Source organism: Onychostoma macrolepis, chromosome 21, assembly GCF_012432095.1.
Source record: "Onychostoma macrolepis isolate SWU-2019 chromosome 21, ASM1243209v1, whole genome shotgun sequence".
Taxonomy (NCBI): domain Eukaryota; kingdom Metazoa; phylum Chordata; class Actinopteri; order Cypriniformes; family Cyprinidae; genus Onychostoma; species Onychostoma macrolepis.
The window spans coordinates 10723305-10751127 of NC_081175.1; the positions used below are offsets into that span (position 1 = coordinate 10723305).

General features: G+C 36.8%; 1 protein-coding gene across 1 annotated transcript in view; it reads left to right on the top strand.

Moving 5' to 3' along the window:
* Nucleotides 1-20174: 20174 nt before the first annotated feature.
* adamts2a (ADAM metallopeptidase with thrombospondin type 1 motif, 2a) overlaps nt 20175-27823 on the top strand; it is a 67618-nt gene continuing 59969 nt past the window's right edge. The window contains exons 1-2 of the mRNA XM_058757441.1: nt 20175-20341; nt 21736-22151. Of these exons, the coding sequence (XP_058613424.1) occupies nt 20257-20341; nt 21736-22151 (501 nt within the window). The 5' untranslated portion in view covers nt 20175-20256. The remainder of the gene's footprint in view (nt 20342-21735; nt 22152-27823) is intronic.

Consider the following 27823-nt stretch of genomic DNA (forward strand, 5'->3'; position numbering starts at 1 on the left):
AAATATAACCCTAATTAAATACATCTGATCCAGCTAATCTAATCATTTAGGCATATTAGAAAACTACATGGTATGTGTGTTGGAACTAAACTCTGCAGGGCTGTGGCTCTCCAGGAACTGAGTTTGACACCCCTGGGATGGGCCTATAAATCTCAAACTATTTGTTTTTAATTAAAGGAATCAGTTATTTAGAATAATAAGACATATAGGCTGTTACCAGGCAAATTAAATCGATATCAACAAAATTAATCTTTGCAATGCAGAGGAAACACAGAAGCTTCATCTGAAGTGGCATTTAGATGTATTTACACACTGTTTAATGCAGGACATGAATGCATTTAACCTGCAGTTACAAATGCAGAAATAATGTTTTGATATAAGACATAAAATGTTGAATACTCATTTGAAAATTATAAAAAAAATAAAAAAGATACTTTTAATGTGAAATTAAAACGGCCAGTAGATGTCACCAAGTCACTGTTTCATAGATTCACAAGTCACATAGATTCTCTATGGGGATCAGGTCTGGTGAGTTTGCTGCCCAGTCAAGCACACCAACACCATGGTCATTTAACCAACTTTTGGCAGTGTGGGCAGGTGCCAAATCCTGCTGGAAAATGAAATCAGCATCTTTAAAAAGCTGGTCAGCAGAAAGAAGCATAAAGTGCTCCAAAAGTTATTGGTAAACGAGTGCAGTGACTTTGGTTTTCAAAAAACACAATGGACCAACACCAGCAGATGACATTGCACCCCAAATCATCACAGACTGTGGAAACTTAACACTGAACTTCAAGCAACTTGGGCTATGAGCTTCTCCACCCTTCCTCCAGACTCTAGGACCTTGGTTTCCAAATGAAATACAAAACTTGCTCTCATCTGAAAAGAGGACTTTGGACCACTGGGCAACAGTCCAGTTCTTCTTCTCCTTAGCCCAGGTAAGACACCTCTGACGTTGTCTGTGGTTCAAGAGTGGCTTAACAAGAAGAATACGACAACTGTAGCCAAATTCCTTGACACGTCTGTGTGTGGTGGTTCTTGATGCCTTGACCCCAGCCTCAGTCCATTCCTTGTGAAGTTCACCCAAATTCTTGAATCGATTTTGCTTGACAATCCTCATAAAGCTGCGGTTCTCTCGGTTGGTTGTGCATCTTTTTCTTCCACACTTTTTCCTTCCACTCAACTTTCTGTTAACATGCTTGGATACAGCACTCTGTGAACAGCCAGCTTCTTTGGCAATGAATGTTTGTGGCTTACCCTCCTTGTGAAGGGTGTCAATGATTGTCTTCTGGACAGCTGTCAGATCAGCAGTCTTCCCCATGATTGTGTAGCCTAGTGAACCAAACTGAGAGACCATTTTGAAGGCTCAGGAAACCTTTGCAGGTGTTTTGAGTTGATTAGCTGATTGGCATGTCACCATATTCAAATTTGTTGAGATAGTGAGCAAAAATCATCACAATTAAAAGAACCAAAGACTTAAACTACTTCAGTCTGTGTGCATTGAATTTATTTAATACACGGGTTTCACAATTTGAGTTGAATTACTGAAATAAATTAACTTTTCCACGACATTCTAATTTATTGAGATGCACCTGTATATCTTCAATTCCGTGATCATTTTAAATGCATTTTAACAGACTGAATCACGCAGTGAAAGAATGCACTCTAAATGCGCGCGCAGACTGGTCTAATCTACTAGACTTCACGGCACTCTGTAGGAGTGTTTTGTTTGGTTTTTGGCTAAATGCTGATAATGTCAAATCGCACATCGTTAAAACAACAATTACGATATTATCGCAGACGATATATCGCACACCCTTGCACCACTGTCTTTTTGGCTAATTTGTGCAAAACCTTTTGCTAAACTGCCAAAGCTTAATTTTAACCACCAATGCAATGATGCAAGTATTTACCTTACCTCTACATGCTTGCAAAGGGTTGATGTCGATATTTATAAGCTGTTAGTTTGGTCTCCCTAGGCAAACACAGCTTACACTGCATAATAGTGCATAAACATGGCCAGGGGTTCACTTCATTCCCTTTGAGTTCAACTTCAGCAGAATACGACGGGGTTTGGTTTTCAGCTGGGTCTGCACCATTAACGCCTGTCTTGTCCGTCTGCATCTTTCTTCTGATTTTAGTGCCAGTTTGTTCTCCTGCCCATTATTTACAGCAGTAGTTTCCAGGGAGCGTTTTTTTTTACTCAGTAATTAATGTGTTTTAAAATGTAGCGAAGTACAATACTTCAAACAAAATATACTTAAGTAAAAGTAAAATTACAGATTTTAAAAATTACTTTAAAAAGTAGAAGTACACAAAAAAGCTACTCAATTACAGTAACGCGAGTAAATGTAATTCGTTACTTTCCACCTCTGCACCTCAGTGAGGTTGATTTGACTTAAATGTCTGCAGACAGCTCCCAAATGCAGCCTCTACACTTCCCCGAGTTGTGCTCTGCTCACAATGTCACCTGCTTTCTTTCCCTTTTTGCAAAAAGCAGAAAAGTTCATTTTGCAGAGAACCCCCCCATCGCTCTTTACCTAACAAACCCGATTGATTACTTGTCACCCCCGTGGGTTGCTTCCTTACTTTTGTCACTTCAAATTCTCCTCATCATCCATCTGAGGCTCACAAGGACCCGCACTACGTCAAAGAGTTATTTAAGTGAACCCCCTCAAATTGAGTTGTTGATGAAGCCACGCTCTGAGGTGAGAGATTTAGAGGACTGAAGTTAAACTGCAGCATCTAGAGCCAGGGAGAGGCGTTTGTCTCTGCCACAGTGTCGGCGGGACATCAAGGACACTGATGTTTGTTAGCGGGGGAGCGAGGCTCAGCTGGAGGTGCAGGTACAGGTAGGATGAGGAGATGCAAGGTGACAGCAGTTCCAGGTAGCTGCCGATGCTGAATCCGTGGGGAAATGCTGAGCTCAGCAGTCTGAAGTGAAGTTAACAGAACAGGCAGCTTGCAAAAGTGCAGGGAGGAGTGTGAGGTGAGAAGGCACAGCAAACATGACTGAGCAGATGGGAATTTCTTATTGTTTACCAGAATCTGCTCATAAGGGAACGTGCTTTGGTTGTGAAAGAGCTTGTGCTCAAAATTTTAAATATGGAAAAATCAGTGCATTAGCTCGATTCATTACACTCTCTTGAAAGGAAAAGCAGAGTTTATGCAATATTTGCATGTGGCGACATGTTTGTAATATTCTAAATCCAGCTAAATGTTTGTCCAGAGCCTTTGTATGAGCTTTGATATCTATGACACACATCCTTAAGCAATTTTGCATGCTTTTTGTCCATCTGGAGAAATAAAAGGTGGAGAGTCTTGCTTTACTGCCCATATATTAGGCTTGCAAAGTTTGGCCCTTGATTGTCCACGCCATCAGGGTGCAGTGAAATAGGTCACCATAAAAAGAGCTTCTCTTGGAGATAATTAAAGTAATAAGAAAGAAGACACATTTTGAGTGGGTGATTTTTTAAGTTCAATGTTTACAGGGAGTTTATGGGGAATATGTTTATGTCAAGCCCAATTAAGAATAAGCTCTTTGAAAGACAATTTGATCAAACCAAGAACCTGAAAGCTGTGAACCAGAAATGATCACAATAAGGTATTAAAATAAGGAATCATTTTCTTTATACTTTGTGTGCGTTTGAAGGCCCCGTCAGCAAGCTGTCCTGTGATTTAATGCATCAGTGAAGACTTTTGATTTCTTTTATTGGACAAAAAATGAGACAGTAATTTATGTTGTGGCGTTGAGCATTGTGGAGAAGCTCACTAGATTTACCGACAGGACAAGCAGTCAAAAACAAACTGTTCCTATAACACCAGGGGATTTTAATTCTTTAAGTCATTTTTTGGAAGATTTCCCCTTCATTCCATTCCATTTCTTTCCTGTCCAAAGTTTCAATGCCTTTGATCATGGAATTGAAAGCAGAAGATGTGGTGCACATTGTGGAGAGAGCCAGCAATAGAGCCTGCTTCTGGTTAAACAGAGGGATTAAACCTCGCAATCTTGTTTGGTGCACAGTCTGTTATTCAGTTCATATTCACATTGTGGGGATGTTACAAAGGAAAGGGAAGGCTTTTTACAAGTCTATTGCTTTCGCCACGTTTCAGAGTGATGTAATCCTTGGCACGTTCTGTGAATAGGGTATGAAATAGGGCCTAAAACTCTTAGAAACTTTATATTTTAGATTATTGGATTGTACCTGACACTTTGTTTGGGTAGGTTAGGGGGAGGGGGTGTTATAAAACATTTAATTATCTGTAAATTGAATTAATTGTTTGCCCATTGTAGAAAATAAAAAGTATGCATAATAATAAAAAAAAAAGAAAATTTATATTTTAAATTATTTTAAATATTTGCAAATATAATATCTAAAAACACATTAAACCCTTTGTGTGGTATTATTTTCAGGGACTTAACAGAAAAACACCAATATTACATTACAATTATAATACTGATATTTAACTAGACTTTTTTTAAAAAGAGAAAATCTCACTATAAAATGTATAAAATATAATAATGATATTTATTTTATCTTTTTTATTACAGTAACTTGAGTAACAGGGTTTCACGATTTTAGGGAAATTAACATTTTGGGGAAATTATGTTGTAACAGGGTTGTAGAATGTGAAAAATGGTTTTGTTCATTAAAATTAGGTGGCCTTATGTACTTTCATTTAAATTAATAAATTGATACTTATGTGTACTTATTGTGTATATACATGTTTTTACATTGTAATACCCACATGTAATTACATCTGTAATTAATTTCTGTAATTACATTTATAATTAGACTGTTGACCCATTACTTACACCTTAACCCACCCTTAAGTCTACCCATACCACCAAACCTGTCCTTAAACTTGCCTGTATCCCACCTCAATAGCAGCAAAAGTGTTTTGCTGAACACAATAAGTACATTCTACTTACAGAGTAAAGGCCACTTAATATAAAGTAGAACCTATATATATATATATATATATATGTGTGTGTGTGTGTGTGTGTGTGTGTGCGTGCGAGATAAATGAGGACATAAATTTGTATAATGACAAGGGTATGACATAGGTATTACAAGGAGAAGGTGACTTGTCAGGACATTACCCCATGTCCCCACTTTTCAAAATGCTTATAAATCACAGAAAATCTGAAATAGCACAAAGTTTCCTGTAAGGGGTAGGTTTAGGTGTAGGGTTGGTGTAGGGCAATAGCACATACAGTTTGTACAGTATAAAAACCATTACGCCTATGGGATGTCCCCACTTTTCACAAAAACAAACGTGTGTGTGTGTGTGTATGTATATATATATATATATATATATATATATATATATATATATATATATTTTTTTACTACAATGAATATCAATTCATCAGATATTCATATAGACATTTAACAGATAGTCATTGTGCTATTAATGTGTTTAAGCTTTTTCATGCTAGGTAAATAAATAAAGAAAAGCAATGGATTAGCATAGTAATACATTTTTACACCCTAAAAATTATTTTTTTAAAGTTGGACTATTGCATTATGTTTTACAAGGAAATGCTATTTTAGTCTTTCTACTTCAAATTTCACTTTCAATTAGCAATTTCTGAGTGAATTATTTTCAATGTATCATATTCATGAAAAGCGACCTTTATTTTTGATAATCATTGTACAAAGGCAAATCTGTTGTCTTCTCCCAGGTGAAAAAGTATTAAATGTATTACAAATATACTGAATTGCATTTTAATACATTTCTAAAAAGTATACTTGAAGTACTTTTGTATTAAATATATGCTTAGTTATACATATGCTTCTATATATACTTAGTATATATAGAAATATGCTTAACACAAGCATACTTTTAATGTACTTCTAAAAAGTATACAAGAAATACTTTGGTAATAAATATATGCTTAGTTACACTTTTAAGGAATATGCTAAACACAAGCATACTTTTAATATACTCCTAAAGAGTATAGTAGAAATACTATGTTAATAAATATATTCTTAGTTTCACTTTCAAGGAATATACTAAACTTAAGCATACTTTTAGTGATGTTTTAGTGTATTTACAGAAAACACACTAATGTTACTCTTACTTAAAGTATATTTTATGTCTACTTTGTGTAAGAATATAACAAAATGATTACACTTTTAGTGGGTTTTTAATGTACTTTATAACCATGTGTAGGTGTCAGTTTTACTTAAAACGTTATACTTTGGTTGATTAGGCTGTTGTCCATTACATGATACATTAATTGTAATAAGCTATTACTGAAATTCCCACAAGGATTTCAACATCATATCTGAAATGCTTTAAAAAAAGAAAAAAAAATCTTGAGTTTACTTGTGTTTAAATTCAAACAACACACTGACTAAACCTGATTGGTTCCAGAGCCACTGAACGGCTCTGATTGGTTCATATGATAATGAGCTCGCACCGGCGAGCTTCGTAAATCAAATATGATGTGCCTGCAAATGTCCCTTGAATGTGAATATAAGTCTAAATTTAAACAGTTATATTATATAGAGCGATCGTGTATCTTTAGAGCACTTGGAGGAAACCACACAATTCATATGGATTACTTTTACTTTTTTTTGGCGATTAACTTTTTGAAACGTGAACATCTTTGGTGAATCGTCTTTCATCGGAGGGACATAAAGATTTCATTAAAATATCTCCGCTTTTCTTTCGAAGATGAACGAAAGTCTTAGATGGTTTGGAGCATCTTAAGGGTGAGTGATGACAGAATTTAAATTGTTTTGGGGAACTATGAAATTAATTAGAAAATATAGCGATATGTTCTTATTTTTACCAGCTTCTGCAAGCGTGTATGGCGTCTGGATTTTGGAACCTCACTGTGACTGACTTCAGGTAAGCTTTGAAATTGAATTAACGTTATTTGTTGTGTTTTTGACACATACATTGGCAGAAAAAAAAGTCTTTATAACGTACAGCATTTAAAAAAAATGTATTTGCAAAATGAAGTTGTGTATTTATTTCTGATTTCCTGAACAATTAGGCTTCATTGTAATGAGGTTAATGATCTATGAAAAAGCATGATTATGAACATACAATTGCTTTGTCTTGAGCTGATCAGCCAATTGTGGTAGTGTTCGTTGATAGGTGTTTATATTTGTTCAAGCTTGACAATCTTATCGCCTTTATTTTCTAATATATATTTCTCATTACAGATAAGAACAAAGATCAAATTATAAGAAGGGTAGCTTATAAGAGAGCATACAGTACATCTGAAACAGCTGAGGCTGGGAAGGTTTTTGACTATATTACCGACCAGGTACATTGTACTCAAATCATCAATCATCACTTGTTTTTGTGCGTGTGTGTGTGTGGAATATTAACATTTGTTGTTTTTCTGATCAGCTGCTATAGAAGACAAACTGAAATCTGAGTGCAGAGACAGGAATAGTAAGTATATTTTAATGTCATATCTCCTCTGTTATAGAGATTTTTGAATCAGGCCTAATGGAGGGTGATTCAGTCAATCTGGAAGAAAAACGTTAGCAATGTATCCATTCCAGGTGGCTAATTTGTGCTTCCTTTCAGTCAATCATGTAAAAATCTGTTATTTAATTTTGTTGTTGTTGTTGTTGTTTTTGGATGACTAGGAAAACGTATACTTCAACCCATTCTCACTCCCAACTCGTCACATATTGAAGCTTGGTCAGGACTACTTGGCGTCGCTTTTTGACGCTCAAGGTACCCCATAGCGTCATTTTTCGACTTGCAGGGTCCTCCGTTGCTTTAAATAGGAAACCCTTAGCGTCAATATGCCGACGCCATACTGGGCATTTTATCGTCATAATTATATATTGGGTAATAACATTGCCTTTATTGCATATATGTTGGGGTGTGATTTTTCAATGTAAACAGCCACAACAGTTTAATTTATATTACATTATTTACACTTTTATGAGCACATAACCCAATCCCTGCCCCTAAACCTACCATTTGTCAATAAAACACAAGATATAACAGGCAGATACAACTGCCGTCATAATTTATTCAAAAAATATTAATATTCCAAGTCTTCCGAGGCAAAACATTTGATTTGTGAGAGGAATAGACGCGATCGCCGTCTCGTCCGCCGTTAAGCTCATCCTATGCTGCAGTCTGTGGTGCGCAAATTCAAAAATGCCGCCAGAAGAAGCCTTATGTCAGCCTTGGTTGTGAAATGCTATTGGCTCTTGTGTGTCTCATGACCGATTGCGTTATGCTGTTCTGACAGGCTATTGGCTCTTGTGTGTCTCATGACCAATTGCGTCATGCTACGGGACTGGAGTATCTTTTTGAATGAGATGTGAGCGCGTTAACGGAGCGGGATCATTTTCAGCGATTAAAACCTTATGTTTTGCTCTATTCTTCTCATAAAGACTTCGTATAGCTTCAGAAGACTTGGAATGCAACACGACTTGTTTGCAATGCTTTTATACTGCTTGTTTATGGTCAGTTTTTGCAATAAATACCTGTGACTGCACTTATATTTGCGTGTTACCTGTTTTATGTTGTTCAGAAGTGGATAGGTTTAGGGTAGGGGTGGGGTTAGGTGCTCCAGTAAAAGTATAAATGTATATAAAATTATTTCTATTTTTTACAAAAGCATGCAAACCATTAAACTAAGACAAACATCTGAAAACAACGGAGGAAAACGTGTTGTCATTTTCCATAAGCGTCTTGACCTGACGCATAAAGCAAGCAATTGAAAGCAATGGAGTTCCTATTTTGTCATATACTGACGCCTAGGGGCACTTTTGGCGTCTTCATAGTGACGCGAAAGGCGTTTGACCATGCTTCAGTTTTTGACGCCTTGGGAGTGAGAATGGGTTGTATACTTTTATTTTATTTTTTAATCGTGGCAACAGAGGTGAAGAGAGTGTATGTTAGCATTACCACAACAGACATATTCATGTGAAATACCCTAGGTTACAATAAACCACAATTATCAACATACCCTGTAATACTCACAGGTTGCTTTATTGAAATAATTTGTTATCAAATAATATCAGTGAGTTTGTACTTGAACTCTGTTGTTGGGCTTCTTCTAATCATATGTTCAATGTAACTCATAGAGTGCTGTACAGTGACGACAGACAAGAGGATAAGAATGGACACTCGTATGTCAAGCTTGATGAGGATATTGTCAAAAGGTAAACTGCATTCTAATGAATATCAATGCAAATTATAATACATCATGGATGCAAAACTGTTATTGGCTATTTTTATATAAATACTTTTTCCCTTTCACAGATCCTATGATGAAGCAGTCTTCTTAAATAATTTTTTATTTATTTATTTTTTCTTCAGAAAATTGCATTGTAATTCTTATTTATTCATTGATGTAAAATTCTGTACTTTTCAGTAATACAGGTATAACTGAAATGTTCTACAAATTGATAAGATAGCTCTGCCATTGCATTTCGGTCTTTTTTCATGTATTATAATGTTTTTGTATAATGTACTTGAGTATGTTTGTAGTAATACAAATATACTATAAACATACTTGTATTTCAAGTGCATTTTTAATACATTTAATAGCATGTTTTTTTTCTTTCACCAAGGTATATATGCTGCTGTACTTTTTTAAATGTACTTTATGAATATTTGTAATGTACACAACAATATATAACACATTAAAGTTTTCTAGATCAAAGTGTGTACGTGTGTATATACTGAAAAAAGCAGCTTTATAATATACTAGTAGTGTAATGCTAATGCATTTCTAATGAGCTGAAATACAATTGAAATGTACTTGAAGAATAAAACAATGCTTCAAATATACTCTAACTGTAGTTCATGAAGTATTAAAAGTACATTTTAAATGTATTTTAAGAAATGCACTTAAATATACTTAAAGTGGTTCCATTTTAACACAATTTTTGTATATTAAATATATTGCAAATAGATTAAAATCGAACTTAAACATATCTTGAAATACACTTAATATACTTAAAGTTGTTTCAAAATAATACATTTAATATGCAATTAGTATAGTATAGTTTAAATATATTAAGTGTGTCTGAAAAAGCACAATTTAAATATATTTCTTTTTCACATTAGCTAATCTGAATCCTTTTCCTATTTCCTCTGTGCTGTGAGTGCACATTGAAACAGTCGATTTAGAGGAGGACGTGTTTCCTGCAGGAGACACCTTGTCTATGAAACACCCTCTAATGAGGACCGCCAGTGTCGCTGTGTGTAACCACGGTGACAGTCTTCCTGATCCAATTTCGAGGCAGATTCCGCTGGCTGCTGTCACAGGCATGTCTCATACAGCCCACTCATGCTTTAGCCCCACAGTTCTGTATAAGTCAGTGCAGGAGAAGATCCAGAAGACCTTGAGGTCCTCCCGGACCATAGTGTGCACTGCTGATCTGGCATATGGCTGCTCAGTGGGTTTATTGTGTGCTTCAGCAGGGAGCTCTCCCAATCTTCCTCCATTAAACGGCAGAAAAGAATAACCTTCACCTGAACCCACTTGGGATATCACTATCGAGGTGCAGTCGGCTCTTCGTCTCCATTGCTTGAGAAAATAATGTACCTACTAATGTGTTAGATGCATTCCTTGAAAATCCCTCGCCATTCTTCATAGTCAACTCAGCCATGTGATCTCACAAACTGATGACACAGATAAAACAGGCTTAAGATTTTATTGACATTTGTTTCTGCTTGTTAAATGTGTACTCAGTATTTTTTGTCATTAAAAGGTTTACACTTAAAGGGGGTGTCTAATGCTATTTCATGCATTCTGAGTTATTTGCACTGTTAAAGAGCTGGATTCTAATTCTAAACATGGCCAAAGTTTCAAAAAATGATTTGGATGTATGACGGAGTATTTTTGTGCCAAATACACTCCCGAGTTCATAAAAGTTTCGGAAAGTTTTCCTCAAGCATGGCCCTTCATGACATCACGAAGGGCAAAATTCCTTAGACATGTCCCCCGGAAAAGCGTGCGCACTGCAACCACAGCGAGAGCAAAAGCACGCCCATCAACATCGTCAGCAGTGCTGCAGGACTTGCTTGAGAAGAATGTCTCCAGACAGGGACTTAAATCGCGGGGGGAACGGGTCAGGACACCCCCTATCAGAGGGTTGTCCCCCCATAAAAACATCATTACAAACCACTCTGTGTATTGTAAATAATATAATGGACTTATACTTAAAATATGTGTAAGTAGTAAAACAATAGAAATGCAAAAAAGCATTTTAAAGGGGTCATATGATGTGATTTCAAGTTTCCCTTTCTCTTTGAAGTGTTACAAGCTGTTCGTGCATAGATAAGATCCCTGAAGTTGCAAAGACTAAAGTCTCAAAACCAAAGAGATATACTTTATCAAAGTTAAGACTCTGCCACGCCCCCATAAAACGGCTCATTCAAACATGCCCCCACATGTCTACATCACGATGTGGAAATATTTGCGTAATGCCGCCCAAATGTTCATGCAAAGAAAGAAGGCGTGGTTTCAGTAACCGCAGTAGTGTTGATGCAGCCCTGTCAGGGAGATGTTGTGTGTTTCTATGCGAAAGCAAAAGCACTTTATTTGGCCTTCCGAAAGTAGATGCAGTTAGGAATCATTAAGAACAGCACAACCCAGATGTTATCACAATGCATTTTATGGACGACCGTTTCGTGAACCTAGGAGAAGAGGTAATTCTGACTTTGCTATGACAATCTAGTGCTTCTAAATCAGTGACTGTAAGTATGTTTTGTTATTAATTTAAGTATTTGCTACTGACTGTTCAAATGGAGAGTTTTGCGCGTCTTGAGTGTGTGTGTGTGTGTGTGTGTGTGTGTGTGTGAGAGAGAGAGAGAGACAGGGTCACATCACAGTGGAGTCAGCTGTCTTAATCGTGCTTGTGTACTGCAAATACACACGAGCATCATCACTGTGTCTGTCACACAACTCTGTTCCCCTTTTGGGCTTGAACTGATGGTAAAACTAAGGACATTATTAACTGTCTTTACATTTATTTTGAAAGTTGAAGCTCGCGATTATTTAAAGGGTAGTTACATTTCCGACGAGTGCTTGTGGTGTTCGGCCAATCACAATGCACTGTGCCAGTTGGCCAATCAGAGTAGACTGTGCTTGTCAGAAGGAGGGACTTTGTAGAAAACGATGCGTTCGAGAGAGGCGGGGCATAGAGGACCTACAATAATGTACAGTATTTGAAAAATAATGTGTTTTTTTAACATTAAAGCATGTTAACATATTCTGTTACACCAAATACACAAAATAATGATCTTCAAAAAAGCATCATATGACCCCTTTAAGTTTAGAAACGTTTTGAGTCCCCCCTCCCTTGCCTCACAGCGGTTTGGTTCACTGCCTGCTTTCCCCCTGCTTTACCGATACACTCACGAGTCTGGTGGAGAGAACATAGCAAAGTCACTTTCAAGGAGTATGCATTTATTTTTCATTTTAACTCTCTGGAAACGGAGCGTAAAAGTGGACTTCAAAGATTTTTTATCATGTTGCGCCCTCTATAGGACCAGCGACTAGTCATTAAAGTCAACTAATCGACTAACCGACTAGTCGACTGGCGTTATGTGAACAGTGGATGCAGCAACAGAGTTACGCAAGTGTGTTTCTTTGTTCTCGTCATTTCAGTGACAAATGTTTTACAAGGCCCAGTTCAACGTTGGATTTGCACATCGTTTGATACTGAAAGATGGAGCGGTTCCAGCGAAAAAAGATCCCGGTCATGATTTGGAACTGCAGGCGGTAAGTAAAACTACATCAAATTTCTGTGTTTTGTTGGCAATCAGCGTGCAAGTGCTCGTAATTCTTTAGAGCAGGGATGGGCAACTTTGGTCCCGGAGGGCCGGTGTCCTGCAGAGCTTATCTCCAACCCTAATCAAACACATCTGCCTGTAACTTTCTAGTGATCTTGAAGACATTGATTAGCTTCTTCAGGTGTGTTTGATTGGAGCTAAACTCTGCAGGACACCGGCCCTCCAGGCCCGAAGTTGCCCATCCCTGCTTTAGAGTATAATAAAATAAGATAAAACTAAAGACTCTTATTGATAAGATAATCGGGGTACTCGGGATTAACATGAAATTGGGCAAAACTGTATGTTATGTCCCCTTAAAAAATAAACAGTCGTATGAGTTGTCATTTTACAGAGAGAGGGTTGCCTCATGAGGGCAGCCATTTTGAGATCACATGACCAGTCAAATACGGTTTGTTTTTACCACTGTTAAATCCCTTTATTGGTTACATTTGCTCACAGAATAAATTAATCATGTCCGTCTGCAAAAATAAGTGGCTGAAGTTTGTGTTTGCGTGATGCTTCATCCACACTACTAGGTATCTAGGTACAGCTGTCAGTACAATTCAAAAATACTGAGAATACTGAGTATGCCTTTAAGAATAAAAATGTGTCTAAACAGGCTTATCGGTTTGTACAAGTTTGTGTGTTTATTTCAGAAAACTGAACAACAGCTTTTATAACAGTGCCAGACTGCTCCCTTTACTAGTCCCTTCTGTTTTCTTTCTGGTCCTGTAAATGTCATTCATAAATCAAGCAGCTCAGAGACCCTGCTCTTGACTCTTGAAGGTCTCCAACCAAAACCTTTTCAATAAAGTCTTCTTGTGGTGCAAAATCATGACTCCTTCAACAAAGTGAAATCAAAACAGGTTTACAATGGAAAAATACACGGCTGAGGTATAAAACCCTCATGAGAGTTGTAAGACATGCGTGGTGATGTAATATTTTCTTCATATGCAAATGTCTATACACCAAAACAGGGGTTTGTGCTTCGGCTGAAAGGCATGGCAGGAAACCACACTGCCATGGTGTTGAGGTGTAAAATATGTTACCGGAGTGTATGACCTACTTTTCAGCAGTTGTTCATAATATATTCATTGGACTCAACATATTTATTGTTTCCTTAAAGGAATAGTTCACTTAACAGTTCCTTTTTTAAGCAAACATCACAAATCATTCTTTTTAAGAAGATCACATTATTTATGAAAACATTTCCTGTTTTTTTTCTGCTTGTGCTCACATTTTGGCACCATGATTGTCAAGCACTAAACACGTAGGTACATACTAATATTACATGAATATTAAATCAATAATATTATTAGCAATATACAATAAACATTAAACATTTATATTAGAATTGGGGGAAAAAATTAATAACAATAAATAAAAAAATCACTCAAGCTGTTTACTGCCTGGGTGATTTTGACAGGCATGCAATTTTATAAATAATATTAAGTGAAGCAATTTTGTTGATTTATTATGTATATTATGAACAATACGTTTTCCTTTTGAGGCTTTTTTCTTCATAAGATGTCAGGACAGATATATCATTACTTGAATTTATGCCCCCCAACAGATGATCTTACTGTAAGAGCCCTGTCCAATTTTATTCTATGAAAGAGATCAGCATTAACATTCTTCATGACATCTTCTTTTATTTTCCATAGCTTTAGAATGACATGAGGGTGAATCAATTTTGAAAGAAGTTTCATTTTTGGGTGAACTATGAACTAACTGGCTTGTCGGTACTTGTATTTCTGCGCTTGTATGCCTTTAAGTGTATGTTCATGTAATCCATGTGTCTGCTCAGCAGCAGCCGTTTAACCCAGCAGGTCATGTGACGTGAGTTTGTGCGGAAGGAGTTTCTGGAGGAGAGGGGAGAGAGGGAGCAGAGGAACAAATGTGAAACACACGCTCTGGCGGGACACACTGGCTCGGCCGTGGTTCGTTTGAGAGCCAGCAGTGACGGCAACATAGATCCAACTCTGTTTTACAGCCACTAACCAGTAACCAGTCCCTTTAGGGCTTACAGCTGCCAGCTGTGGGCCCTATCCATGCAGTCTCCGATTAAAACCAAAAGCTAAGTAAGACAGCATCTCTGTCAGCTTTCTGAAGTGTCCTCCTCTTCCTGGATCCACATGAGTGAATCATATGGTGGACTTGGCCGGGTGCACCGGAACAGGAGAGAAATTCAAACAGTGTGATACATGTATTAGGACATGTTGTTACACATGTGGTGTGTGATATATCATCTGTCGTAATGTGAATTAAGTAGCCAATGCATCTCAGGGACTTTGGATGTTTCATGGCTGGACATGTTTAGACTTTAGGTTGTAGCTGAAGCCAGCTGCAGTATGTATCTGTTGGTTTATTAATCTAAAGGTTGTGTTTAGCTGCAGTATGCATCTATTGGTTTTTCCCTTCAGGCTCTATTACATGAAGTTTGCTGACTCATCTTTTTGTCCACACTGGGCAGTAAATGGGTAGGAATAGCAATAGTCTATTGTCGCCTGACAATATTGTGTTTACAAATGAAAATTTCTATTTAAATGTGTATTTTGTGTCGAATATGCTTTTTTGTTACATACATATAAACTTTCTCTTGGAAAAAGTCTAATAATTATATAAAATTATATGGATATAATTAATAAATATATTAATATACTAATAATAAATATATGATTTATATGATTATTTTAAGAAAAATGTTGATGCTGCTCTCTTCCATACAATGAAAATTGAATAATAATAATAATAATAAAATTTAAAATAAAAAAAAAACTATGAAAAAGATTTTCATTGTATGGAAGAGAACAGCATGAACATTCTTTATATATACAGTGAAACCAAAAGTTATTCAGAAGCCAGACATCATTTTTGATATTTTTTTTTACTAGTGGGTGCAGGACGCTATAGTTCATTTATGTAAGTGAGGATAGCAAAATAAAGTAAACTGTGACATATTATACCCAAAAATTCTTCATACAGTGGACTACCAGTAAAATTTATAAAAATTTGGGACCAAAAATTATTCAGACACTTTGACCTGACCATGTTTTGCTTAAGTGTTTTTTCTTTAATTGCTAATGCAACCTTTTTACACCACAGACTGAACAAAATTAAAGGGGTCATCGGATGCAAAATTTACTTTACAAGTTGTTTCAACATAAATGTTTGTTGGAAGTGTGTACACATCCATCCTATGATGATAAAAATCCACCCATTGTTTTTTTTAAAAATCCCTATTTTAAAATCCCCTCTCTCAAATCAGGCTGTTCTGAGATTCCTGTCAGAATGACATAGTTCTGTACAGGCCATTCCCACGATAGTTGATTGACAAGGCCGTCTTACCTTAGACCCGCCCTGAGAGAACTGAGAGCTGTCCGCCATTGTGTCGACTCCGGTGCAGGGGAAGACAAGAACATCTCCGATTAAGCGATTGAGGTGTTTTGTTGTTGGATGTAATAATGAATATAGCAGTCATCATTTACTCCAGACATCTGAGCCGCTGAAGACGCAGAGGATTAAAAGTTACTTTCGTTTTGAAGGGAATGCGCCGATCCCGATCTGCCTAAATGCGTCTATGTTCGCGCAAATCCTTCGTGATCAGCTTCATCTACAGAAGAAGTGAGTATAAGGGTTTTATGAATCTTTTTATGAATCGCCTTTCCTAATAATTTGCTAGTTAGCCAGTTTTGTGGCTAAAGTAAACAGTACTGCTCGTCATCCCACGGAAGAGAGGGGTGGGGTTAGCAGAGCTCATTAGCATTTAAAGCAACATGGACTAGAATGGCTTGCTAAAAACAGAGCTGATTTTGACATGTTAGAAAAAGGTGTTTTTTACACTACCATTGAAAAATTTTAACCAAAGTATGTTGTAGACTTTTCATTAAGACCCTAAAGAATCATATCAACTTGTGGAAAATGGGCATCCGATGACCCCTTTAAGCATTGCTTGGTAATTGATTGGCCTAAATTGGTATTATCAAATCGTGTACTTAAATTTACCAACTGACTGCTGACAGCTATTCAACCTAATTCATTACATACCTTTCTATCGAAGTTATCTGACATTATCAAGATGAATTTGTTCTGACACAGTTCAACTCTCAGTTCTTTTCATATTTTATTACCATTTTCTAAACTATAGCAAATAAACTGTCATAATGTGAGAAATGTTGAAGGTATCTGAATAAATTTTGGTTTGACTGTATATACTGTATATATACACACACACATAGGAAAATGTTTGCATATCAATTAATTTTTTACTTAATTTGTGCCAGTTATCCATATAGGTATTCCGATTCTAAAAATGCTTTGAGAAAATATTCCTTTCGCAGATTGCCTCTGAGGGTGTTATTTAGACAAGGATTAATATACATGACCATCTGCTTTCACATTCACTCTTTTGCAACTTCTTTCAGTTCAGTGAACTAAAACTCAAGTAGCCTTTCCTCATCTGACCCCATCATACAAGTTCAAATGACAAAACTCTCAACTATTCCAAGGATATGACCTTCCCCATAAATATAAATTGCACTTTTAACAGCTTTAAAACAGTCTTTGGCTACAATATGGGTTACTATTCAGTTTTTACATGCAGTTATCCTTAAAATGTATACTCTCTTCACCTAGTTTACATTTTGGATGCCAGCTACAAGATAGGCGTTAAGTTGATTGCCTATAGTGTAAAGCATGATAGCATGACCCATCTGGCTGAGCAATGGAGTTGGAATGTAGAGGTTCGATTAAACCATCGTCTGCCTTAACCACAGTGACAACCTCAATCTTTTACCTCAGTCAGCGAAGCATGAGAAATGGATGGTGTCCCAGCTGCCCTAGTGTTGTCCCTCTCAGAAACCCTGTCTTCTGCTCTGCACTTAAAATCCCACAATCTGAGGTCTCTGCAATTATGTCATAAAGTTAACCACAGCTGACTTTTGCTAACTGAGCTTATAGTTTCTTAGTGTGCTGTTTTTGTGATTCAGAATGACTTTCCATAAACAAATAGTTCTGTAAAAAAAATAGATAATTTTTTATAAAATTCTCTTATGAATGCATTGCAATTAACAGTTAATTACTGCATGTGACACAGCCTGAATTGAATAGCCATAGTATGTAAGTCGGGACTGTCATTTATACACAATTTGGTCTGTTACTGATCGCATTGTAAAGAATGATAACATTTTGTGTGTGTGTGTGGGGGGACTTCATTCATCAGACTTCATTCTTTTTTTTTTTTTTTTTCAATGGCAACCAAAACACTCTTCAAATGATCTTCTTTGAGGTCTGCAGAAGAAATAAAAGCTCATACAGATATGACATAAGGGTGAGTGAAGTATGATGGAATTAATTTTTTGGGTGTATACTTTAAAACTGTTAAAAATGTACTGGCAAATTTCTGCCAGGACATTATCCAGTAATTTTATGGACATTTCCATTAACCCTAAAACACAATGCAATGAAGTACAAAATATGGATAAAACACCTGTAAAAAAATAAATAAATAAAAAAATAAATACAGATAATCCCAATAATTCCTATAACTCCTTCTTATTTATACAGTACATTGTGCCCTTTACAGATTTTTTACAGTGTATATTTATGATGTTTTTTTTTTTTCTTTTGGATCTTGGCAGTCCACTTTCAGTGCAGCATGAACATTCTGCTAGGTATCTGCTTTTGGGTTCCATAAAAGAAACAAATGGGAATAGGTAAATAATGAGTTTTAGTAAGGAAAACAACGGAAACTTTGTTTTCAAAGGAAAACAACGGTTTGAAAAAGCAGTTTACACAATCACATTTTAAATGGTTACCAATGTTAAAGTCGGGTTGTTTGTACTCCATAAAGCTCTATGGGTCCTTGCATGCTATCACCAGTGCACAACATTCTTTAAAAAACACTGAAGGCCTGTCATTGTACTTTTAGAGCCTTTACCCCACAGAGGTGCTTGGAGAAGTAAAGGTGCTGACAGATAGATGGCACATGATCCATTTCCTCCTGCACCACAGAGATGCATTAGATATTCTTTTTTCCAAGAACCCAGCATCCAATCTCACCAGGTGATTTATTTCAGTAATCCACTAACTTCATAACAGAGCAGGAAGCGTCTTCTCTAACGGATGTGTGGTCCTGTAGAAGACTATTATGTATGATATTAAAAATACTATGACAGATGTACTCATTTTTAGTTATTAGAAATAGAAAGGGGAAAATGAAGAATGATTTCTACAATATACCATCCATAAGCTCAACCACAAAAAGAGCATTTAGTTTTTTCCATGAATGTAATGCTACTGTTTCCTTGACAAGTGCGAATATCTAGTACTCATCTTCTCATTCTGAAATTTCTTGATAGGAAATGAACATCTTAATTATTTATTTTCCTTCCGAAATGCTAAACAAATCAATGGGTCAGAGTTTGGCTGGTTAGTTTTTGCAGTTACCCTGCCAGTAGATGCTGTAAGTACACCATTAGGGTATTCTATAGTCTTTGAGCCTGTTTCTTAATTTATGGCCATGTAAAGTAGCCATTGTTACTTTTTCAAATATTTAATTATATTTATGTTTTTTAGTGCCTACATCTCTTAAAGCATAAAACTCAATCATGTTTGTATATAGCAAATAGCCTATTCCTGTCTGCGTAGAATGGTCAATATAAACGATTTAGATTTGCTTTGTTTATATGCAAGCTACTTTTAAATGATTTGTAGTCAAACATAACATATTATTATTATTATTACTATTTTTATTATCAAAGTTTTTTTTTTTTTTTTTTTGTCAGTTATGTAGCATGACTGGTCATGTGATGCAAACATGGCGGTGCCCGTGAGGGGGCGACCCGCGCCTGTAGAATAAATCTAGAAGACTGAAATGATTGCCTTCTAATGTGAGTATACAGTGATTCATTTATTTGTGTGTAAAACAACAACAACTTTAATACAGTACTCAAATAATACACTTAATTTTCTTTTATATATTGTATATATTCATATATCGTAGCTATATATTGTATTCACTTCGTATTTGTACTGTGTAGGCCTATTACATCTTTTTTTTTTTTTTGTATTTAGTGGTTACTGGGTCCGTCTATTAAACTTTTTAGACAAAAAGAAAAAAGAAAAAAAGAAACTCGATTCTGACTCGAGCGAGTGTAGCAGTTTTTAGCTACTAGCAGTGCATCACAAGAACCGTAAGACTGGTGTTCCCTTTTTGTGCTGATGAGTAGAACTATTACGCTGGTGGTCTTCTGTTGTCATGAGAGGATCTGCATTCACGCTTTACTGTGGACTATATAGAGGAGAAGAGGGGGCTGGACAGGGAGGGTGAGAGTGAGAGCCTATCTTCCCCAGTGCACTTTGCAGTCAGTCTGGAAGGGGAGGGGGGAAGGAGGGGGCAGCGTTCGCTGCTGGATCGCTTATCTGAGATTTCAAAGTCCGCCTTTCGCCCGTGCGCTCTCCCCTCTCCGCGGACCTGCCATGGATGTTACTCCTGGATGTGCATTCTTCATTATTTTCCTTCACTTTCAGCACGCGGATACTCTTTACATCGCCAACAGTATAGGTACGTGGAGATGTTTTTATTGTCAGTTCTGATCACGGTTACTTTATGCAGGAGATACGGATCCGTTCGGATGTTCAGCGTTATGAAGCAGCAACTCAGTTTCTCTGTTTCATCAACTTATACTTTTATGGAGATGACTGAGTTTTCAGAGTAAAAGAATTGTATTGTCAGCGACGTTTTCACTGAATTTGAGTGTCTGGAAGTTTTCATGGCATCTAAACTGAAAGATCTCTAACTTTTGTCACAGTAAAAAGAACGTCATGATACAATACATTTTATTATATTTACGAATTTAACGTTGATTGTGAAACTCAAAGGAAGCGCAAAAATCCATGCGACCTGTCAATAATGTAAAACAGCTGATGATCTTGTCTCCAGCTTGAAATAACTGTCGCAAAATGCCGACATTACTGTCAAGATGAGTACACGGGAGAGTAAATTATTCAGAAGAACCATGCACATTATTTTACTGTCAAATTAGAAAAGACAAATCATATTATAGTGTTGACTTTGCTGTAAGCTGCTCTTTCCTGATGAAGTGAAGGACACTTATGCATGGGATGCACAAACAGAGCAGCCAAATGTGTTGCTGCTTCTCTCATCAGTATGATAGGAATGCATGACACATTGCTTGAGAGAATAGGGTAAGATGCGTCGCCCCCTTAATCTAAAAAAAGTCTGAGTTTGTTCAGTACAATAAAGGATATTTTTGAGTTTTTTTTTTTTTTCAATTTAATTAATTTAAAGTCATTTTTAAATTTATTTTAATTAATAGCTGATTAATGATGGTCTTAGAATAATGTGAAGCAAAATGTGACTAATTACTATTATTATTATTACTATTATTATCATCTTTGTATAAATAACTAATGTTTCACATTCAGTGTTTTCATTAAAATTCAAATTGAGCATGCATTTACCTTACTTGCCTGTTGGTATGGTATGACAAGGGGAAGCTTGTATCACCCCATTTAAAAAATAATAATATATATATATATATATATATATATATATATATATTTTTTTTTTTTTTTTTTCCCGACCCCTTAGATATATTATATGTCTCATTTCTCCTTGCCTAGAGGACAATTTAAGCAAAATGTGACACAACTTACCCCCTTCTATTCAATGCATTGTTTCTACAGATTTTTCTTACTTTTAATAAGAAAAGTCTTTACATCTGTAACTTTTTAAAGCTGTCATTTTAAATATTGGCTGTGTTTGGACAGCTGTACTGTCTGCATAATGTAAGTCTTGCAGTTGATTTAGAGATTGGTGGAGTTTTGACTGTGGCTGGAAGCTTCTGGTGTGCACTGTGAAATCTATTGACTTTGTGTTTACGTGTGTGTGCGTGCACATTTGAATGTGTGTAACTGTGTGCATGCCCCTGGCAGATTCCCTGCAGCATGTCCTGAGGGAGTACGGGCTAGTGAGGCCGGTGAGCGTGGATGCAGACGGACGCTTCCTCTCCCACGCCGTCTCTGCCAGCCGGTTGAGTGGGCAGGGGTCCCACCGGCGCAGGAGGAGGCAGGCCAACCAGCATGGAGAGACCAATGAGGAGACGAACTCAGAGCAGGACCACCTGAGGCACAAGGAGACACTCTTTTATAATGTCACTGTTTTCGGACAGGAGTTTCACCTTCGCCTCAGGCTAAATTCCAGGCTCGTGGCCCCTGGAGCCAAAGTGGAGTGGCTTGAGGACGATAACCAAACGCACTCTGAGCCCTTGTTGCCCAGTGACTGCTTATATGTGGGTTATGTTACCAATGTGCAGGATACATCAGTGGCTATCAGCAATTGCGATGGCCTGGTAAGTTATTTGCTCTCTTATATAAAGCATCACTGCATGATGTTTATCCAGTGCAATGTGGGTTAATGTGGGCAATTCACACATTTACATACATTTTAATTTTATAAATATATATATATATATATATGTGTGTGTGTGTGCGTGTGTGTGTGTGTGTGTGTGTGTGTGCACTTGTACAGCTATCTTTGTGAGGGCTGATTTGAGTTTTAGATGATCAGAGTGAGCGCAATCTTGTAAAGAGAGGACCGGTTTTTGGCCAGTCCTCATTTTCTGGGACCCCTTTAAAGGCCTGATTGAGGGTCAAGACTTGATTTTAGGGATCAGGTTACAATTGGGTAAAGATTAGATTTAGGGTAAGGGTTTGGGTGAGGCACTTAGTTCTGATGGGTAGGTTTAAGGTAAGGAGCTAGAGATTGCATTGTGTCAATGTATGTCCTCACAAAGATAGCTATACAGAGCTATAACATGTTTACATGTATTAATTGCGTTTTCAAAATCTCTTTAAATATTGCATAATTTGACCTTTTTAGGGTTAGTTCAGGATTTAAAATATCATGTTGTGTGACACCTCAAATAAATTAGCTAAATATATTATAAAGTAGTTATTATAAATTAGTTTATGAATATATTTTATCATTTAGTGTTTCATGATATTTGCAAAAAGAAAAATTTTGATTATACTAGCATGTATTCAAGAAAAATGTGTACTTTTTTATTTGATGGTTACGTGACATTGCATTTTTAGACATTATATCTAAAATTTCATTGAAAATGTCATTTTATTGAAACCAATATGAATACAAAGAGTACATTTCTAAGGACTTGTTTTTAGATTAAAAAAAAAATCATTTCTTTATCATGGACATTCATGGCAATTGCTTGTGTACACTGTGTTTTAAGTGAAAGCTTCAGTGTAGTAATGATTCAGATCAGTTGTATGCTGTCTTAACTGCTGTGTTGAAAGGCGATTTAGCAACTTGCTATTGGATGTAAGAACTGCTTTTATATTGGATGTCCGCCAGAGGTCCTTCCTGCCGGAATTCTGTGCATGCTTGAGCACTAACTGGCAAGGTTAAGGCTATTGAAAGAAGGCTGCCAGTCACAATGTATTGACATCCCAAAAAAACAATGCACATGTGTGCTGTACATTGTGTTACCAAATAACATCAGAGAGGGACGGCTTAAAGGAGACATATTATGCCCCTTTTTATAATATGTAATATAAGTCTCAGGTGTCCCCAGGATGTGTCTGTGAAGTTTCAGCTCAAAATACCCCACAGATAATTTATGTCATTTTGAAAATGCCTATTTTGAGTGGAAGCAGAAACACGCTGTTTTTCGTGCCTGTGTCTTTAAATGCAAATGAGCTGCTGCTCCCCGCCCCCTTTTCCAGAATAGAGCTGCATTAGCTCATACCTGCTAAAAAACATCTGTTTTGGTTCAGATTGAGCTGAAATCATGCGTTTTAAACCATATTAGTTTAAACTTCTGATATACGGTTTTCTGAGTGCACACAGACAGAAAGCGTCTGAAAACATGTAAGTAGCCTACTAAACTAAGTTCTCATCCACACACAAGTTTACGTTAAAAACACACATGAGTTACAAAAACAGTCGGTTATGTCGGTGAAGATAAACAGCTGGGAAATAAATCGCATGTTTATTTTTAGATCTGTGTGGCAGCAGCAATATACAGTAAATAAATCAATAAATCCACTGCTCTGTTGTCTCCTGAGGCTGGGACTCTAAATAGTGTTCAGTGCTCATCTGTGCAGCCAAAGACTGAACATTTAGCATGTTTTGCTCAAACTTTTGCCATGGCATTAGAACTGGTAACGTTACACCGTTGTCGCTTGTGAAATCAAAATGACGGCGCCGTGGGTGGAAATTTACAGATTAATGGGCGTCACTACGGGAGCGATATCAGACTCGCTCGTTTTTTCAGACGCTTGCAGAAAAAGGCTTACCAAAACAAAGTTACTGGGTTAATCTTTTTCACGTTTCCTTGGTTGGTAGATGCATCGGGGACCTGATTATAGCACTTAAAACCTGGAAAAGTCAGAGTTTCATGATATGTCACCTTTAAGTATTTGCTACCATTCTCCACCGTCAAACATTTCTCCTCAGAAATTGCCCTTGAAAAAGCTATTCAGCCTTGGCAGTTGTCCATGAATTAGAAATCGACATAGATATTATTCATGTGTTTATATCTTGGATGAAATTGAAAGAATTCGCATGCCCTTTGGTGGTTTGAATGTGGTAGAGATGGGTTGAAAAGTGATTCTTTATTCAAACGCAGTTCAGCTTGGGTTCTTAAACATCGCAATGTTACCGACTGTCTCTCATCTAAGAACACAAAATATCTGTCCTTAATGGCTTCACATTAAGTGTACGACAGGGCATTTGAGTGACCCAGTGGTCATTTTATGATTTGGAAGTGTGCTAGTGCCTCATGTTTGACTTCACAATACCACTACCCAAAGAAATAGACTTGGCGTTAGGCTTAAAATAAAAATATTTTTGTGCACTGTCTTTATATTCAAAAAAGATAAGATATATTTCATACAATGAAGAATGTGTGGGGTCCAATGTTGTTTTGGGCCCTATTTACACTGTACAGAATTATTTGTTGAAGTTGTAAATATATTATTAGTGTATGTTTTACAAGAAAATACTAGTTTAATTTTGTAATTCAGTGTATTACTAAATGTATTAGTAATTTCTAAAAAAACAAACAAAAAAAACAATCCTAATCCAAATTAAAGTGTACTTTAATTGTATTGACAAAAACATTTAAAAATATTGAAGAAAGTAGGTCATACATGTTTGAAACGAAAATTCAACCAATGTTTACTCTCCCTCATTTTTGGGTTAAATATCCCTTTAAGGATTTTATGGACACTGCACATGGAAAATCCTGAAATTAACAAAAAGCTGGTAGATTGAACAGAAACTGACTTTGAGAATAGAGGAAGCAGTTTATTTCTGTTGCTTTTAGGCCTCGGCCTCAGTGATGGATACACTAGCCCTCCACTGTCTGTACTTGTAACTTTGTGGCGTTCCTCACGCGGAGGGTGCTACATTTCTGCGCCTGGAGCACGTGGAGTTTAGAGCATGTCTGGGCAGCATCGGAAAACACTCTAGAGTGACCTCACAAGTACAAGCCCCTGCTCCTCCGTCACTGCAGGCTGAGAGGCGGGGTAACAGTAGCCCTGCAGTGAACTCACAGACACGTACAGCACCACAGGAGAGCAGGGCCTGGCTTTTAGTCAATGTAGAGTGGATTTCTGGATTATTCCATTTGACCCACAAGGTTGTCACTCCGGAGACGGAATCTGAAGGGAAACAGTCACCTTTTTAGATTCCTCATGAAAGAATAAAAGGAATTTAATGTTGCATTTGGGGGCGAACTTCCCTTCCCTTAAGCGAAATGCAGTCTAATTCAGCAGATCCGCTTTTCACCGGTAATTGTTTTATTCTTAGACACATTTTTTGCGCATTCAGGGGCGATTTCACTAAAGTTTTGCCAATTTTGCATTCGTTGTTTCAGCACAAAAACTTTGTTTACAAAGCTAAGCAGTATTTGCCATGTGTGGTTAACCCTGTGCTTTTATTGCAAGAGAAAGGCAGGCGGTAAACAGAGTTTTATTAAAAACCAATGTCACTATGGCCATTTTCCATTGATCATGGCAGCAGCAATTCAGCAAAAACTGTTAAAAAATAGATTAAAAACTATATAAACAGTCAAATAGTATAGTCAAGCACATTTCATCATAAGAAAGAGTCGAGTTGTGAAGGCTGTAAAGTTCCAGTAAGCTATGTCAGATTGCAGTAGTCTGCTGTATGCTCCACAACCAAGCTGCAGGATGGGGAACATGCATCATGAAAATCGTAAAACATTCAGCAGCAAATTGGATTTGCATAAGTCCTTTTTCAAAGCAAGTATTAAATCCACGCCAATAGCAAATAAGTGCAACTAAATGACACTCAGTATTTGACAAAGCGTCATTCTCAATGACACATTCAAAGCATGTGGCCACACAACCTAACTGCTTTTGATGCAGGCTGCATATTCAGTTCCATTCATATTTAATGTCTGTACCCCCCACATGCACACGGACAAACACACATGCCTAATTCTTACATAATAAGAGTTTGTGGAAGAACAGAATTATGTAATTCCATGGGCTAGAACAGATTTTATGGAGATTAAGATACACTAACCTTTCTTAACTAACAGATAATCAATTATATGGATATTTGTATTACACAGTTCCAAATTCTCCTTTCATTTATAATTGTGGCAGACCTAAGTCAAGAACAAAGGATGACCTTACTTTTGTGCTCAGGGCAGTGAGAGTTGTTTCTGTGTGCAAAACTGGCTTTTTCAAGGGCTTTGAAATTTTATGTTGAAATATTTCTTACCAACAATTAAATGTTTTGCATCATTGCGTCTATATATAAATGTTTGTCCTCATGATAATGAAATTATTTTACCATGTCATTTTGTCACTTGCATTATCATCATATGATAACATAAATGTATCACGAGTTTCTCTATTATTCACATCTTTGCGATTTTAAAAGAAATTGGCCCCGCCACCACTAAATTCCACCTATTGTCAGGAGGGATCTATCCTGATCCTGGAAATCTACATTCCTGCTGTTTAGTCTTAACCACTCTAACACCTGCCCACAATTTTTAAGCAAGACCATCGGGTGTTTGTTTAGAGTTGTAACTAAACTCTGCAGAAAGGCAGATCTCTAGAATCAGGTATGATCACTTCCTGTGGTCACACACCCCTTTTGCCCCTGAGCAAAACACTTAACCTCTGTCTGCTGGGGGTACAGTTGGCATGATAAGTCCCTTACTTTAGGCTATTTGTAAGCATTCTTTGTAGAACAAAATATTCTTAACAGTCGTATTTTCATTTGCACAATTGCATAATTCCACAAACCTTTTGTAACAATCTATAATTGGTACCAAACATTGGTATTGGCATTGGTATCAGTGACTCATTTAAACTGTTTTCATTTGTGCTCTATATTAACCCCCTTTTCTTTTTTTTTTCTTTTTACCCAAGCCTAGCTATGACTGCAAAGAATGTGTTCAAGTGCATTGCAGGATATTATAGACAGGGAATAATACATCTATGCTGCCTTCAAAAATGTCTTCCAGTCAGATGTTATGCAAAAACATCTGAACTGGATGTGACTTGATGCTCCAGGATTCGGGCATAGTCTCAACCACTTGTTAACCAGATGGTCCATAAACATAATGACCATTTGGCTTTGTTTTTTCATTTGTTACAATTAGAACCAGGGTATCTGAATAGCTGAACGTTGACGTGTGTAACCACTATGGCACCGAACGGAATTGCAATTTTCAGAATCCATCCGACTTTAAAGAGTTTGAGAATTAGCTGACAATGTAACTGCAACGAAGGCAATGTTAGTGCTCAAGTGTATAACTAATATAGTTATCATTTTGGTTGTCTTTATAGTTATAGATCTTGGTGTGAACAGGCCTTAAAGTCAGCATGAAATCAAAATGGACCCCATTTACTTTGTTTGCACTCATTACTAGTCTCATGGTGAACAATTATTCACAAACAAATCGCTAACACTTTAGTATAGGAACCAATTCTCACTATTAACTAGTTGCTTATTAGT